Genomic DNA, 18,270 nt, shown 5'->3' with positions numbered 1-18,270 from the left:
TTGACCAGCAATCGATGGGAAATAAAATGAAGTTAAGGCTTGGGGCTTGCATGTCTTATCAGAACTTGCAGTTTCGTTTTAACTCTAGATGCCATGTATTGCTGTCAAATATCGAAAGAATGCTCGTAAAATAAGTGAGCAAGCAGTTAAATGGGGCATGTGGTTGATTGGCATTTGGCGAGATTCGAGTGTTCCAGCTCCCTCAGAAGCAGGCGCACCTTATGTTGCAATTGGCTTGGTCAGGTTGACATTGTTCCAAATGATATGCGCTGGAACACTCGGCAGCCTTTGAGAAACCGGACTCGTTAGACTGAATTACCCCAGCTTGAATGGTTTAAAATTATTAGACAGACTGTCGCACCAAAGTATTTCCACTTGCATGAAAAATGCGGAAGGGATGGATAGCAGCATATTCCACACCTTACTGACCGAGATTTGAGGAAAGTTGGTCTCCCAGGTCTCTGAAACATGTACCTGGACAGGAGTAAGGTTAGAACTGAATATCCGGCTTCTTCATACACTTAAATGCACTGCAGCGTTCGAGAAGTCAAACATTACTTATAATTAATTCCGTGCTGTTTTGTTGCTTATAGCGAGGGTACCAGGAGTTCCAACGAGTTGCCAAGATTGTGAAAACTATTTGCGGGATCAACCTGGTTTTAAAAGGGTGAGTCAGAAACGATACTGATGTATCCAACACCGAATAAGACAAACTCCGTCTCTTGCTGTACTTGCCATGTACTGAGCACCGACCGATGAAAACTGAAGGCTCCTCTCCATATTAGAAATGGTGCTTCCCGATCCCACTGATCATTGGAGAAAACCAGCAGAATGTGATAGTTCCTGTGAAATATCCATGGCATTATATAGTGGTTGGGGCAGATTACATAGGATACCAAACGAAATGTAGATTAACGGAGTGTCCTGAGGGAGTGCCCAATCTCTGCTGCAAGTGAAGACTGGCTAACTAACTGTTGCCGTGTGTAAATGGAAAATACAGTAAGGCCATTTCGGAGCAAGGCGAACAGCAGTGTCTCTGTTAGTCCTTGTGTTTGAACCTGTGCGGGTAGACGTGAGCTTGTGTGTGCGGGAACTTGTCTGTGTCAGCGTGTGTGGTTTGATGTGAACTTGTGTATTGGTAGATGTGAGCTGCGTGTGGGTAGATGTGAGCCGGTGATTGGATGAGCTTTTGTGTCTGTGTTTAAACTTATGTATGCGTGTGGGTGCACTTTTGCGTGTTGGTGGGAGTTTGGGTTTACGGATGAGGCTATCAGTATACACACACACACAGAGGAATCTCAAAGTCAAAGCTAAGTACTGCAGATGTTGGAGATCTGAAATAAAAACAAAGGGGGAGGGGGACTGTAAAGAACAAAAGGAGGCTGTAAAGAGCGAGACTTTGGTGAGCAGAGCAAGTCTTAAATTTAATGAAATAGCCTTTTAATTAAAAACAAACAAAAAGAATGGCAGGGGAGTTCAGTCCCGTGTGTAATTTTTTGACACTCCTTGTGGTCTGGATGACCTCATGTGCAGGAAGTGCCACTGGCTTGACCAGCTTGAGCAATGGGTTCCGGAGCTTGAACGTCAGCTGGAGACACAGTGGGCATCCGCGAGGCTGAGTGTTAAGTGGATAGTGTTTTTAGATGTGTTCACTCTGCAACATAAGGAAATGCAATCAGAGAGGGAATGGGTGGCCACCAGTCAGAAGAGGAGAGGCAGGCAGGTAATCAGGAAAGTCCCAGAGTGCATCTCACTCAAGAACTGTTTCTCTGTGTTGGAAAATGGTGAGGGTGAATGTTCCTCTAGAGAGTGCAGCCAGAGCCAAGTTCATGGCACTGTGGGCGACTCAGCTGCACAAGGTGGGAGAAGTAAGAGTGCAAGAGCAATAGTGGTAGGAAGCTCAAAAGTGAGGGGTGCAGACAGGTGCTTCTGAGGCTGTAGACCTGACTCCCAGGATGGTGTGTTGCGTCCCTGGTGCCAGGGCCAACAATGTCACAGAACAGCTGTAGGGCATTCTGAAAGGGGAGGGCAAACAGTCAGAGGCCGTGGTTCACATTGGTACCAACAACATAGGTAGAAAGAGGGATGAGGTCCTGCAACAAGAATTTAGGGAGCTAGGTAGCAGATTAAAAAACAGAACCTCAAAGATGTAATCTCTGGTTTACTCCCTGTGCCACGTGCTAGTGAGTATAGGAATAGGAGGATAGAGAGTGTGAATGTGTGGCTGGAGAGATGATACAGGGGGAAGGGCTTTAGTTTCCTGGATCACTGGGTCTATTTCTGGCAAAGGTGGGGCTTGTACAAGTTGGGTTGCACCTGAACCGGAATGGAACCAACATCCTTGTGGGGAGGTTTGCTAGTGCTGTTGGTGGGGGAGGGGGGTTTAAACTACTTTGGCAGGGGGATGGAATACAGTGGAGGTACAGTAAGGGGTGATGCACAGCCAAATATAGAAGAGAAACTAAGTCAGTCTGGAAGGCAGAGCAAATATAGATCTGTTAAAGCACAAGGGAATAAGGCTGGATTGCATCTATTTTAATGCAAAGAGTCTTACAAGTAAGGCAAATGAATTGAGGGCCTTGGTTAACACATGGGAATATGATATTATTGCTATTAGAGACATGGTTGAGGGAAGGGCAGGACTGGCAGCTAAATATTCCAGGGTACAGAATCTTCAGGTGTGACTAGGGGGGTTGGGGTTGGTGGTGTAAAAGAGGAGGTGGCATTGCACTATTGATCAAGGAATCAATTACTGCAGTAAGAAGGGATGGTATCTTAGAATGTTCCTCAAATGAGGTCATATGGGTAGAACTTAAAAACAAAAAGGGGGGCAATCACTTTGCTGGGAGTGTACTATAGGCCTCCAATCTGGGGGAGACAGAGGACCAGATAGGCAAATCTCAGGAAAGTGTAACAATAATAGGGTAACAAAGGTAAGGGATTTCAATTTCCCCAATATTAACTGGGATAGTTTTAGTGTGAAAGGCTTAGAGGGGGCGGAATTCTTAAAGTGCACCCAGGAACCCTGGATGTCAAGGGATATAGAGGTTTGGTTAAGGGAAAGAAATGAGGCTTATGGCAGATACAGAAGGCCGAAAACAGCAGAAGCCCTAGAGGAGAATGGAAAGTGTAGGGGGGTACTTAAAAAAGTAATTAGGAGAGCGAAGAGGGGGCATGAAAAAACACTGACGGGCAAGATGAAGGAAAATCCCAAGGCATTTTATAAATATATTAAGCACAGGAGGACAAATGGGGAAAGAGTAGGGCCTATTAGGGAGCAAGGTGGCAATCTGTGCATAGAGCCGGAGGATGTCGGTGAGGTTTTGAATGATTACTTTTCACCTGTGTTCACTATGGAGAAGGATGATGTAGGTGTAAAAATCAGGGAGGGGGGACTTTGATGTACTTGAACAAATTAGCATTGAAAGGGAGGAGGTATTAACGGTTTTAGTGGGGTTAAAAGTGGATAAATCCCCAGGCCCAGATGAGATGTATTCCAGGCTGCTATGTGAGGCAAGCGAGGAGATTGCAGGGGCTATGACACTAATTTTCAAATCCTCTCTGGCCACAGGAGAGGTGTCAGAGGACTGGAGGACAGCGGATGTTGCACCATTATTCAAGAAGGATAGTAGGGATAAACCAGGTAATTATAGACCAGTGAGTCTAACATCAGTAGTAGGGAAACTTTTGGAAAAACTTCTGAGGGACAGGATTAATCTCCAAATGGAGAGGCAAGGATTAATTAGGGATAGTCAGCATGGCTTTGTGAGGGGGAGATCATGTCTAACAAAACTGATTGAATTTTTTGAGGAGGTGACTACTTGTGTACATAACGGTAGTGCAGTTGATGTAGGCTACCTGGACTTTAGTAATGCTTTTGACAAGGTCCCGTGTGGAAGAATGGTCAAGAGGGTAAGAGCCCATGGGATCCAGGACAAATTGGCAAAATTGGCTTAGTGGCAGGAGGCAGAGCGTGATGGTTTAAGGTTGTTTTTGTGATTGGAAGCCTGTGATGAGTGGTGTACCGCAGGGATTGGTGCTGGGGCCCTTGGTATTTGTAGTGTATATTAATGATTTAAACCTGAATATAGGAGGTATGATCAATAGGTTGGCAAATGACATGAAAAGTGAGGAGGAAAGCCTTAGAATACAGGATGATATAGATGGGCTGGCAAGATGGGTAGAACAGTGGCAAATGGAATTTAATCCTGAGAAGTGTAAGGTGATGCATTTTGGGGGAACTAACATGGCAAGGGAAGATACAATGAATGGTAGGACCCTAGGAAGTACAGAGGATCAAAGGGAGCTTGGTGTACATGTCCATAAGTCCCTGAAGGCAGCAACACAGGTATATAAGGTGGTTAAGAAGGCATATGGGATACTTGCTTTTATTAGCCGAGGCATGGAATATAAGAGCAAGGAGGTTAGGTTGAAGGTGTATAAAATGCTAGTTAGGCCACAGCTGGAGTACTGTGTGCAGTTCTGGTCGCCACATTATGGGAAGGGTGTAATTGCACTGGAGAGGTGCAGAGGAGATTCACCAGGATGTTGCCTGGCGTGGAGTGTTTCAGCTATGAAAAGAGACTGGATAGGCTAGGGTTCTTTTCCTTAGAGCAGAGAAGGCTGAGGGGGGACATGATAGAGTTATAGAAAATTATGTGGGGCATGGATAGGGTAGATAGGAAGAAACTTTTCTTCTTAGTGGAAGTGTCAATAACCAGGGAGCATAGATTTAAGGTAAGGGGCAGGAGGTTTAGAGGGGATTTGAGGAAAATTGTTTTCACCCAGAGGGTGATTGGAATCTGGAACACACAGCCTGAGGGGATGGTAGAGGCAGGAACACTCACAACATTTAAGAAGTACTTAGATGAGCACTTGAAATGCCATAGGCCAAGTGCTGGAAAATGGGATGAGAATAGATGGGTGCTTGATGAATGGCATGGACACAATGGGCCGAAGGGCCTGTTTCTGTGCTGTATAACTCTATGACTCAAAGTGCTGGAAAAACTCAGCAGGTCTGGCAGCATCTGTGGAGAGAGAAACAGAGTTAATCCGTTGTGTCCAATTTATGACTCTACTACAGGCTCCGAATCTTTGTTTGTAAACCTGTGTGCATTTGTGAATCTCCACCGCTCCAAAAACTGTCACATTTTTCAGGAACATTTTTAATGACATCTCAAGACTATCCTCTATTCTATTCTCTCTTATGTGTTTATCTAGTTTTCCCTTAAATGCAGTTAAGCTATTTGCCTCAACTTTTTTTTTCCTTTATTCTTTCACGAGATGTGAGCATCACTGGCAAGACCAGCATTTGTTGCCCATCTAAACGTCCTTGAATTGAATGACTTTCTAGACCATTTCAGAGAGGTAAGAGTCAATTACATCACTGTGGATCTGGAGTCATAAGTAGGCCAGACCAGGTAAGGGCAGCAGATTTTCTTCCCTAAAACTCATCAATTGATGGTTGGTAACCATGACTGAGCAAGCTTCAAATTCCACCAGTTCATGGTGGGATTTGAGCCCAAGCATCCAGAATAATTAGCCTGGACTACTGGATTACTAAGCCAGTAACATTACCACTACACCACCATCTCCTTCACTTGTCATGGCAAGTTCCACATTCTTACCTCTCTTTGGGTTAAGAGGTTTCTCCTAGCTTCGCTATTAGATTTATTGACCTGGTTTTGAATTCTCTCACTTGCACACATTAGTTCCTCCTTTACTTTTTCAAATAACTTTATAATTTTAGAGACTGTCATTACGTCACCCCTCAACCTTAAATTTTCTGGAGGAAAGTGGCCCAACCTGTTCTGTCTTAATAGTTGCATCTGCTCAGTACTGGCAACGTTCTTATAAATCCTTTATGCACTTTCTCCAGTGCTAATAAATTATTTTTGTAATATGGAGACCAGGTTTGCATACAGTACTCTAAGGTTTGATATGGATTTAATGTTACCATCCTACTTTTGGATTCCATTCTTCTCAAAATGAGCTGTAATAATTTGTTTCTGTGCAATGACATTTATTGGTGAGTTTTTTACATTTGTTCATGGGATGTGTGCATTGCTGGCCAGCCCAGCATTTATTCCCCATTGCTAGTTGCTCTTGTGAAAATGGTGGTGAGCCACATTCTTGCTGCAGTCCATGTCATGTACATACACCCTCAGTACTTTTGGGGAGGGATTATGACCCAGTGACTGAAGGAATAGTGAGATGTTTCCAAGTTTCAGAGTAAATGATCCCCTAGGAAACAGTGACCTAGTATGATAAAAATTAGCATTCAGTTTGAGAGTGAGAAACTTGGGTCAGAAACAACTGTCCAAAACTTAAATAAGGGTAATTACAATGGAATGAGGGCAGAGTTGGCTGGAGTGGACTGGAAAACAGTTTAGCGGAAAAGACGGTTGATGAACAATGGCAGATGTTTAAGGAAATAGTTCATGACTCTCAACAAAGATATCTCTCAGTGAGGAAGAAGGATTCCAGGAAGGGGATAAACCAACTCTTGTTAACCAAGTAAGTTAAGGATAGTATCAAATTGAGAGAAAAAACATACAATGTGGCAAAGATTAATGGTAAGCTAGAGTATTGGGAAAGTTTTAAAAACCAACAGAAGGTGACCAAAAAAATCATAAAGATGGAGAAAATAAAAGTACCGCACATAAGGCTACTTAATAAGATAAGATCCCATGGTATTGGGGGTAGTATATTAGCATGGATAGAGGATTGGCTAACCAATAGAAGACAGAGAGTAGGGATAAAGGGGGCATTTTTGTTTTTGGTATGGCAAGCTGTAACTAGTGGTAAGAGCTTCTTTAAATATATTAAAAGGAAGAGAAAGGCCAAAGTGAACATAAGCCCCTTAGAGAATAAGGCTGGGGAAATAATAATGGGGAACCGGGAAATGGCAGAGGAGTTGAATAAATACTTGCTTCAGTCTTCATGGTAGAAGATACTAACAGCATTCCAAAAATACTAAATAATCAAGGGGCAAAAGGTTGGGGGGTGAGAAAATAAATATAATAGCTATCACTAGGGAAACTCATGGGGCTAAAGGCCGATGGGTTGCATCCTAGGATATTAAAGGAAGTAGCTACAGAGATATTGGACGCGCAGGTAGTAAACTTCCAAGAATCCTTAGGTTCTGGAAAAGTCCCTGAGGATTGGAGAAAGGCCAATGTAACACCCTTATTCAAAAATGGAGAGAGACAAAAAACAGGTAACCAAAGGCCAGTTAGCTTAATATCTGTCATTGGGAAAATGTTAGAGTCTATTATAAAGGATGTAATAGCAGAGCATTTAGAAATGTACAATCTAATCAAGCAGAGTCAGCATGGCTTCATGAAGGGGAAATCATACTTAACAAATTTATTAGAATTCTTTGAGGAGATAACAAGCAGGATAGATAAAGGGGAACCAGTCTATGTAATATATTTGTATTTCCAAAAGGCATTCAATAAAGTACCTCACATAAGGCTACTTAATAAGATAAGAGCCCATGGTATTGGGGGTAGTATATTAGCATGGATAGAGGATTGGCTAACCAATAGAAGACAGAGAGTAGGGATAAAGGGGGCATTTTTGTTTTTGGTATGGCAAGCTGTAACTAGTGGAGTGCCACAGGGAACAGTGCTGAGGCCTCAATTGTTTACAATATATATAAATGACTTGGATGAGGGGAGTGAATGTACTATCGCCAAGTTGCGGATGACATAAAAATAGTTAGGAAGGAAAGTGGTGAGGATGACAAAAACAGCCTACAGGGGGAAATAGACAGGTTAAGTGAATGGGCAAAAACTTGGCAGATGGAATATTATGTGGGAAAATGCGAGGTTATGCACTTTGGCAGGAAGAATAGAGGAGCCGAATATTATTTAAATGGGGAAAGACAGCTGAAGTCTGCAGTACAGAGGGATTTGGGATTCCTTCTGCATGAATCACAAAAAGCTAACATACAAGTTCAACAGGTAATAGGGAAGGCAAATGTAATGTTGGCCTTCATTTCAGAGAGAATGGGGAGTATAAAAATGGGGAAAGAAAGCAAAATACTGCGGATGCTGGAAATCTGAAACGACTTGCACTCCTGCCAAAGTGCATAACCTCGCATTTTCCCACATAATATTCCATCTGCCAAGTTTTTGCCCATTCACTTAACCTGTCTATTTCCCCCTGTAGGCTGTTTTTGTCATCCTCACCACTTTCCTTCCTAACTATTTTTATGTCATCCGCAACTTGGCGATAGTACATTCACTCTGAAATGACTTGGATGAGGGGAGTGAATGTACTATCGCCAAGTTGCGGATGACATAAAAATAGTTAGGAAGGAAAGTGGTGAGGATGACAAAAACAGCCTACAGGGGGAAATAGACAGGTTAAGTGAATGGGCAAAAACTTGGCAGATGGAATATTATGTGGGAAAATGCGAGGTTATGCACTTTGGCAGGAAGAATAGAGGAGCCGAATATTATTTAAATGGGGAAAGACAGCTGAAGTCTGCAGCACAGAGGGATTTGGGATTCCTTCTGCATGAATCACAAAAAGCTAACATACAAGTTCAACAGGTAATAGGGAAGGCAAATGTAATGTTGGCCTTCATTTCAGAGAGAATGGGGAGTATAAAAATGGGGAAAGAAAGCAAAATACTGCGGATGCTGGAAATCTGAAACAAAAACAAGAAATGCTGGAAAAACTCAGCAGGTCTAACACCATCTGTGGAGAGAAAAACGGAGTTCACATTTTGAGTCCATATGACTCCTCTTTGGAGCTAAAGAGAAGTAAAATTGTAATGAAATTTATACTGTTTAAGCTGGGGGGAGCAGGTGAAGCTGGATAGAAGGCCAGTGATAGGAACAGAGGAGAGATTGACAAAGATGTAATGAACAAAAGGACAAAGTGAGTATTAATGGTAGTGGTACTGGCTAAAGGAGGTGCTAATAGTGACATTAAGGTCAGAAAGCAGAATGTGATGATATCAGGACAAGGGTAAGCAGTCTGAAAAGAACAACATGAACAGGTGACAGATGAGATGGCGCTTGTGGGGGTGGGGTGGGGGGAGTGGACAGTGGCGGGGAAAAAGATCGAAAATAGGATAAAAGGTGGGAATAGAACAATAAATAAATGAATAAAAATGAAAATAAATAGAAATAAAAATAACTGGATAAAAAATAAAAAATATAAATTAATATGGAAAAAGGGATAAAAAGGGGTGAGGATAGAATAGAGAGTTCATGAGCTGAAGCTGTTGAATTCGATATTAAGTCCAGAAGACTGTAAAGTGCCTAATCGGAAGATGAGGTGCTGTTCCTCCAGTTTGCGTTGGACTTCACTGGAACATTGCAACAGGCTAAGGATGGACATGTGGGCATGAGAGCCGGATAGTGTGTTGGAATGGCAAGCAACAGGAAGTCTGGGTCATGCTTGCGGGCAGACCAAAGGTGTTCTGCAAAGTGATCATCCAGTCTGCGTTTGGTCTCTCTAATGCAGAGGAGACCGCATTGGGAGCAGTGAATGCAGTAGACCAAATTGAAGGAAGTGCAAGTGAAGCACTGCTTCACCTGAAAAGAATGTTTGGGCCCTTGGTGAGGGAGGAGGTAAAGGGGCAGGTGTTACAACTTCTGCAATTGCATTGGAAGGTAGGAGGGGGATGAGGTGTTGGGGGTGATGGAGGAGTGAACCACGGTGTCCTGGAGGGAACAGAGCCTACAGAATGCTGACGCAGTTGGGGGTGGGGGTGGGGGGAGTGGGGGGGTGGTGTTTGGTGGTGGCATCATGCTGGAGTTGGCAGAAATGGCGGAGGATGATCCTTTGAATGCGGAGACTGGTGGGGTGAAAAGTGAGGAGACCTATCATGGTTCTGGGAGGGAGAAGAAGGTGTGAGGACAGAGGCACGGGAGATGGGTTGGACAGGGTGGAGGACCCTGTCAACTACAGTGTGTGGGAAACCTCGGTTAAGGAAGAAGGAGGACATGTCAGAAGCGCTGTTTTGGAAAGTGGCATCATCGGAACAGATGCGACAGAGGCGAAGGAACTGAGAAAAAGGGATGGAGTCCTTAGAGGAAGCAGGGTGTGAGAAGCTGTAGTCAAGGTAGCTGTGGGAGTCGGTTGGTTTGTAATGAATATTGGTGGACAGTCTATCACCAGAAATTGAGACAGAGAGGTCAAGGAAGGGAAGGGAATTGTTGGAGGTGGACCATGTAAAGGTGATGGAAGGGTGGAAACTGGAGGCAAAATTGATAAATTTTTCCAGGTCCAAAAACATGAGGCGACACTGAAACAGTCATTGATGTACTGAGAAAAGAATTGTGGGAAGGGACTTGAGTAGGACTGGGACAAGGAATGTTCCACATACCCCATAAAGAGACAGGCATAACTGGGGCCCATGCGGGTACCCATAGCCACACCTTTTATTTGGAGGAAGTGAGACAAGTTTAAGGAGAAACTGTTCAGTGAGAGAACATGTCAGCCAGACAGAGGAGAGTGGTGGTGGATGGGCATTGTTTGGGCCTCTGTTCAAGGAAGAAGTGGAGAGCCCTCAGACTATCCTGGTGGGGGATGGAGGTGTAGATGGATTGGACATCCATGGTGATGAGGAGGTGATTAGGGCCAGGGAACTGGAAATTGTTGATATGTCGTAGGGCATCAGAGGAATCGTGGATGTAGGTGGGAAGAGACTGGACAGGAGAGAGAGAACGGAGTCAAGATAGGAAGAAATGAGTTCCGTGGGGCAGGAACAAGCTGACATGATTGGTCTACCAGGACAACTCAGTTTGTAGATTTTGGGGAGGAGGTAGAAGCAGGCTGTCTGGGGCTGGGAGACTATGAGGTTGGAAGCTGTGGAGGGAAGATCTCCAGAGGAGATGAGGTCAGTGACAGTCCTGGAAACATTGGCATTTGGTTATGGGGTTGTGGTCCAGGGGGAGATAAGAGGAAGTGTCTGAGAGTTGGTGCTCAGTCTCTGCGAGGTGGAGGTCTGTGCGCCAGACAACAACAACACCCCCTTATTGGCAAGTTTGATAACAAAGTCAGGGTTGGGCCTAAGAGAACGGAATGCGGCAAGTTCAGAATGAGACAGTTTAGAGTGGGTGAGAGGAGCAGAGAAATTGAGACAGGTGATGTCACGCCGACAGTTCTCAATGAAAATATCCAGAACAGGTAAGAGGCTAGGGGGAGGGGTCCAGGAGGAGGGAGAATACTGGAGGCAGGTGATGGGAAGGGGTGGTGAATGCTGGATAGGCGTTGGAGGGAAATAGGAAGCAATTAAAGTGAACAGGGCAAAAACTGTCCTGGTAGACCAATCGTGTCAGCCTGTTCCTGCCCCACGGAGCCCATTTCTTCCTATCTTGACTCTGTTCTCTCTCTCCTGTCCAGTTCAATTTCTTCCTTGAACAGAGGCCTGGGCAATCCCCATCCACCACCACTCTCTGTCTGGCTGAACTTGTTCTCTCACAGAACAAATTCTCCTGAAACTTGTTTCACTTTCTCCAAATAAAAGGTGTGGCTATGGGTACCTGCATGGGCCCCAGTTATGCCTGTCTCTTTATGGGGTATGTGGAACATTCCTTGTTCCAGTCCTACTCAGGGTCACTCCCACAACTCTTTCTCATTACATCGATGACTGTTCCAGTGCCGCTTCATGCTCTTGTTTGGACCTGGAAAACTTTATCAATTTTACTTCCAATTTCCACCCCTCCATCACCTTCACATGGTTCATCTCCGACACTTCCCTTCCTTTCCTTGGCTTCTCTCTCTCAATTTCTGGTGGTAGACTGTCCATCAATATTCATTACAAGCCCACCGACTCCCGCAGCTACCTCGGCTACAGCTCCTCACACCCTGTTTCCTGTAAGCACTCCATCCCTTTCTCTCAGTTTCTTTGCCTCCATTGCATCTGTTCTGATGATGCCACTTTCCAAAATGGCACTTCTGACAAATCTTCCTCCTTCCTTAACCGAGGTTTCCCACCCACTGTAGTTGACAGGGCCCTCAACTGTGTCCGACTCATCTCCTGCGCCTCTGCCCTCACATCTTCCTCTCCCTCCTAGAACCATGATAGGGTCCCCCTTGTCCTCACATTACACCCCACCAACCTCGTTGTTCAAAGGATCATCGTCTACCATTTCCATCAGCTCCAGCATGATGCCACCACCAAACACATCTTCCCCTCTCCCCCCTATCGGCATTACATAGGGACCATTTCATCGGGGGTCACCCTGGCCCATTCCTCTATCACCCCCAACACCTCATTCCTCTCCCACCTTCCCATACAATCACAGAAGGTGCAACAACTGCCCCTTTACCTCCTCCCTCCTCACTGTTTAAGGGCTCAAACACTCTTTTCAGGTGAAACAGTGCTTCATTTTCACCTCCTTCAATTTGGTCTACTGCATTTGTTGCTCCCAATGCAGTCTCCTCTACATTGGAGAGACCAAACACAGACTGGGCAACCGCTTTGCAGACCACCTTCGGTCTGTCCGCAAGCATGACCCAGACCTCCCTGTCGCTTGCCATTTCAACACACCACCCTGCTCTCATGCCCACATGTCTGTCCTTGGCCTGCTGCAATGTTCCAGTGAAGTTCAATGCAAACTGGAGGAACAGCACCTCATCTTCTGATTAGGCACTTTACAGCCTTACGGACTTAACATCGAGTTCAACAACTTCAGACCATCAACTCTCTCCTCTATCCGCATCCCTTTTTTAATCCCTTTTTCCATCTTCATTTTTATTTTTTATTTTTTATCCGCTTATTTTTATTTTTATTTATTTTCATTTTTATTCATTTATTCAGTTTTATCCCTGCCTTTTATACTATTTTTGATTCTTTTTCCCCACCAACGTCCCCTCCCCACACCCGACCCCACAAGGGCCATCTCATCTGTCACTTGTTCATGTTGTTCTTTTTAGAGTGCTTACCCCTGTCCTGATATTATCACATTCTGCTTTCTTACCTTAATGCCACTGTCAGCACCTCCTTTAGCCCTTACATTACCAAGCCCCCTTTGTGCTTTTGCTCATGACATCTTTGTCAATCTCTCCTTAGCCCCAACTTATCGCTGGCCTTCTATCCAGTTTCACCTGCTCCAACCCCCTTAAACAGTATATACTTCATCACATTTTTACTCCTCTTTAGCTCTGAAAAAGAGCTCGAAGCGCTAACTCTGTTTTTCTCTCTACAGGTGCTGTTAGACCTACTGAGTTTTCCCAGCATTTTCTGTTTTTGTTTGTGATAAAAATAGGGAAGTCTTCCTAAAACTACACAAAGCACTAGTTAGACCACACCTAGAATACTGTGAACAGTTTTGCCCCCCTTATCTAAAGAAAGGTATATTGGCATTGGAAGAATTCCACAGAAGGTTCGCTAGGTTGATCCTGGGTATGGAGGGATTTTCTTATGAGGAGAGGTTGAGTACGTTGGGCCTGTACTTATTGGAGTTTAGAGGAATGAGAGGCAACCTTATTGAAATATAAAAGATTATTTGGGGGCTTAACAGGGTAGATACTGAGAGGTTGTTTCTCTTTGTGGGAGAGTCTAGGACCGGGGGCATAATCTCCGAATAAGGGGGCGCCCATTTATAACAGAGATGAGGAGGAATTTCTTCTCTCAGAGGGTAGTTAATCTGTGGAATTCTTTACTGCAGAGGCCAGTAGAAGCTGGGTTGTTAATTATACTTAAGGCTGAGCGAGACGCATTTTTAATCAGTAAGGCAATAAAAGGTTATTGGGAAAAGGCAGGAAAGTGGAATTGAGAATTATCAGATCAGCCATGATTTCATCAAATGACAGAGCAGACTCGGTGGGATGCATAGCCTACTTTTGCTCCTATGTCTTATAGTCTTATAGTGTCTCAGAGGGTGTTGGTGTTAACGTGCATCTGCAGTCCTTGTCATTCTAGGTGGTAGAGGTTGTGGGTTTGGAAGGTGCTGTAGAAAGAACCCTGGCGAGTTTCTGAAGTGGATCTTGTACATGATACACACTGCAGTCACTGATGAAGAGAGTGAATATTTAAGAGGTAAATGGGGTCGCAATCATGAAGGTTGATTTGTCCTGGATGGCATTGGGCTTCTTGAGTGTTGTTGGAGCTGCACTCATCCAGGCAAGTGGAGAATATTCCATCACACACCTGACTTGTGCCTTTTAGATAGTGGACAGGGAATCAGGAGGTGAATTACTTGCCACAGAATTCCCAGTCTCTGACTTGTTGTAGCCACAGTATTTATGTGCCTGCTCCAGTTAAGTTTCTGGTCAATGGTAACCCCCCAGGATGCAGATGGTGGGGTTTTCCACAATGGCAATGTTGTTGAATGTCATGGGGAGATGTGTAGATTCTCACTTGTTGGAGATAGTCATTGCCTGGCACTCATGTGGCATGAATGTTACTTACCACTTATCAGCCCAAGCCTAAATGTTGTCCAGGTCTTGCTGCATGTGGTTACAGAATGCTTCAGTATCTGAAGAGTTGAGAATGGAAGTGAACATTGTACAATCATCAGTGAACATCCCCACTTCTGATCGTATGGTGGAGGGAAGGTCATTGATAAAACTGTTCAAGATGATTGGACCTAGGGCACTACCTTGAGAAACTCTTGCAGTGATCTCCTGGGGCTGAGATAATTAGCCTCTAACAACCACAAGCATCTTCCTTTTGCTGGATATGACTCTAGCCAGTGAAGAATTTTTCACCTTATTTTCATTGACTTCAATTTTGCAAGTGCTGCTTGAGGCCACTGTCAGACAAATACTGCCTCGGTGTCAAGGGCAGTCAGTCTCATCTTTTCTCTGGAATTCGCTCTTTTGTCCATGTTTGGACCAAGGCTGTAATATGGTCTGGAGCTGACTGGTCCTGATGGAACACAAACTGAGCATCGATGAACAGGTTTTTGGTGAGTAGGTGTGGCTTGATAGCATTGCTGAAGTTTTCTTCCATCACTTTGTTGATGAGAGAAGGCTTGTGGGGTGATAAGTTGCCAGCTTGGATTTGTCTTGCATATTGTGGACAGAACATACTGTTTTCCACAATGTCAGTTAGATGCCACCATTTTATTACTGACTGAAAGTACTTTTTATTAAAATATAAAATGAGTTTGAAGTTCAGAATATGACGTGATGGTGCTGGACATGACACTGACTCAGAGGCTCCTTACTAGCATCTTATATGTTCCTATCCTTCTTTATAGGATAAGAATATAGGGATTCCCTTTGGAAATGCCTTTTTTCCAATACAATATGATACCTTACAACTGATATAAATGTGGCAAAATTACTTGGGAATGAGGTCAGCAATCTGACTCCTCAGTGCATTCAAACAAAACCAGTGGGACTCCTCACACCATTTAAACTTTACGTTACTCATAGTATAACTCCAGCCAGTGCAAAGCAGAATTTTAAAAACGGCTGTTTGTGGGACCTCCTTGACCTTTCTTAAGCTCACTTTTGACTCCTTCTAATGTTGTGTATTGTCTCTGCTCATACACTTTTAAAATTAAAAATAAGCTACCCAAGGAGTCTGTAAGTGCCTTTAATGCCGTATTGTTACTGAACTCAATGTGATCCGGAACGAAGTGCAGTCAGCAGTATTACTCAAGTGTGCCAGCTGTGTTATATAGTATTCAGTTCCTGATTTGAGACCAATATCTGTGGTATAGCCTCAACTTAAATCACTGATGCAATTTGAAAGGTTAGCAGGTTTGTTGACTAATCTTTGAAAAATTAGATGACACAACGTATTGGGTAAATTGAAAATACTTAAAAGGTATATGAGATCCATAATTTTATAATTAGAGGCATAGAATACAAAAGGAAGGTTTTTGCATGTTAAGCCTTTAAAAAACATGGTTAGGTCCAAGCTAGAATATTGTGACCAATGCTAAGCACTACACTTAGGAAGGAATTCAAGGCCTTAGAGACTATGCAGATGTACTAGAATGGTACCAGGGATGAAGGACGCCAGTTATGTGGAGAAACAATAGAAACTGGTGGTGTTCTGCTTTAAAGCAGAGAAAGTTAAGTGGAGATTTAATAGATGTGTTCAAAAACTTTGATACTAAATAAGGAAGAACAGTTTCCAATGGCAGAAGGATTGGTAGTGGGAGGACACAGATCTAAGCTTGGTAGAAGAACCAGAGATAACATGAGGGGAAAAAAATAGCAAGTCTGGAATGTACTACCTGAAAGAGTGAAAGCAGATTCAATAAAAGCTTTCAAAAATGAATTGGATAATCACTTGAAAAGGAAAAAAAAATACAGGGCTATGGGAAAAGAGAAAGGGAATGGGATTAATGAATAGATCTTTGATGGATGTGGCACAGGAATGATGGGCTGAATGATCACCTTCTGTGCTGTATCATTCTATGATTCTAACTTCTTTCACCTTTCCTCGTACTGGGTTTAATAGAAGAGAATAACAAAGAACAAAGAGTGGATGCCAGGTATTGTAGATTACACTAGAAGCAAAAAAAAAGGTTTAGCAGTGAGACAATTAGAGAGCTGTGCCATCTAGTGTTGTATAAAGGGTTAATGTTAAATATGTAAATATATAGTCTACATCATCAGTAATGTAAGATCACATGATGACAAAGCATGGAGAGAGATGGATCTATGCAGAGCCTTGAGCTGGATCTGTATTGTACATAGTTAGTATAATGTTCAATAGAAAGGTAGAGTTTACCAACAGCCTTGCCTCCAGCATTAACTTAAGTCTGGATCTGACCAACTCCATCTAAGACCCACATTAATGATAACAGATGGTAGCAGCAGAAAACACAATAAAAGAAGCAACCAGTGAATAGCCCAGTGACTGGAAGAAACAGCAAGAGAAACGACTACAGGAAAAAGACAACATGGAAAAACCTTCAGCGGAACTCCAGAAAAGGCAACAGTGAAAGGGAGCCATGGAGAAAATTCTACCTTTACCAGAATGTTTCGGCCAAGTGGAATGTCTAGATCAAGCCAAGGAATGGAATAACTGGCTTGCAGGTTTACTGGTTACAAAACAGCTTTGAGACTAGCAGAGAAGGCCAGCAAGGAACAAGTCGGTACCTTTAACCATAGGCAGTATTGCAGATGATGTAATGGTCAGACAGGGCTTAAGTGTAGAGATGGCGACATATGAAGAAGTTATCAAAACCTTTGATACTTAGCCTTTGAAGAAATACCATTATTGAGAGAGTGAAATTCAATAGGCACACCCAAAGGCCTGGAGGAAGCATTGATTCCTTCATCAATGATTTATATATTGCGAATATGGAGTCTGAAAGACAAATTATTTTGGGATCACATTGTTGTAGGAGTCTTAGAGGAGACTTTATCTGGTTTTTTTTTACTGTCAAGGGAAGATTTGTCCCAATCGAAGGCTGTGCAGTTAACAAGGCAGGCAGAAATGAGAAAGCAAAATCAGATTTTTATTCGAGGCGAGAAAGAAATCTGCTGGAGAAAAATGGCTAATACACTGCAGTTTGTAGCACATGGAAGTAGCAGCTCACCTAAGCCAAAACAAGGAAAAAGTGAAAAGAGCACAGTAGCTGCCATTATTCAGTGTTCTCGTTGTGGTGAGAGAAGGTTGCATCGGCATAAAGAATGCCCCACCAAAAATGGAGTGCCTTTTCCGCAAGAAAAGGCCATTTTACATTGATATGCTGCAGCAAAAAGCTCCCAACACAAAAATTAAAGGGGAAACAACTAAGATCACATACCATCCAAGAGATTGAAGACGATAAAGAGAATGAAGTGATATTCTTGGGAGAAATTACAGGATCAAATGGGAACTATTGGAGCGCAGATATTATGATCAATGGACATAAAACAAACTTCAAATTAAACACAGGAGCAGGAGTTTCAATTCTTTCAGACACAACAGTGGTTAAAACTAGACTTGCCCCAGCCATTGACCATAAGCTGACACAATCCAGGAGGCATTCAACTGAAGTTTAAGGGACCGTTGCCTACTAAACTTCAGTACAAAGGAAAAGAAATCACAGAAACTTTGTACATGATCTGCAACCAAGGATGTTCACTGTTAAGTTGAAAATCTTGCACAGATCTACAATGCATCTACAAAGGTGATGAATTGGAAAACCTTGAGCAAATGCGACAGAAAATTTCCCAGCAGCAGCAGGTGAAGCTGTTGGACAAATATGACCAAGGCAAACAACAAACAACAGCAGATGCATTATCAAGGATTCCTGTTGAGAAGCTAGAACAGAAGGACGTAGTTTTTGTTAAGGATGTAGAGTCATCTACCTCAATGACTACAAAATTCTTACCAGCCCAACAACA

At 43.3% G+C, this 18,270-nt stretch overlaps 1 protein-coding gene across 1 annotated transcript in view; it reads left to right on the top strand.

Annotated features, from left to right (window-relative positions):
* The first annotated feature begins 301 nt into the window (after positions 1-301).
* The window catches only part of LOC121284562 (cyclic nucleotide-binding domain-containing protein 2-like), a 94,705-nt gene continuing 76,736 nt past the window's right edge, over positions 302-18,270 (top strand). Inside the window, exons 1-2 of the mRNA XM_041200041.1 lie at positions 302-489; positions 594-667. Of these exons, the coding sequence (XP_041055975.1) occupies positions 469-489; positions 594-667 (95 nt within the window). The 5' untranslated portion in view covers positions 302-468. The remainder of the gene's footprint in view (positions 490-593; positions 668-18,270) is intronic.

Source organism: Carcharodon carcharias, chromosome 1, assembly GCF_017639515.1.
Source record: "Carcharodon carcharias isolate sCarCar2 chromosome 1, sCarCar2.pri, whole genome shotgun sequence".
Lineage (NCBI taxonomy): Eukaryota > Metazoa > Chordata > Chondrichthyes > Lamniformes > Lamnidae > Carcharodon > Carcharodon carcharias.
The sequence above is the reverse complement of the archived record's forward strand: the minus strand, read 5'-3'. Positions and strand labels throughout refer to the sequence as shown.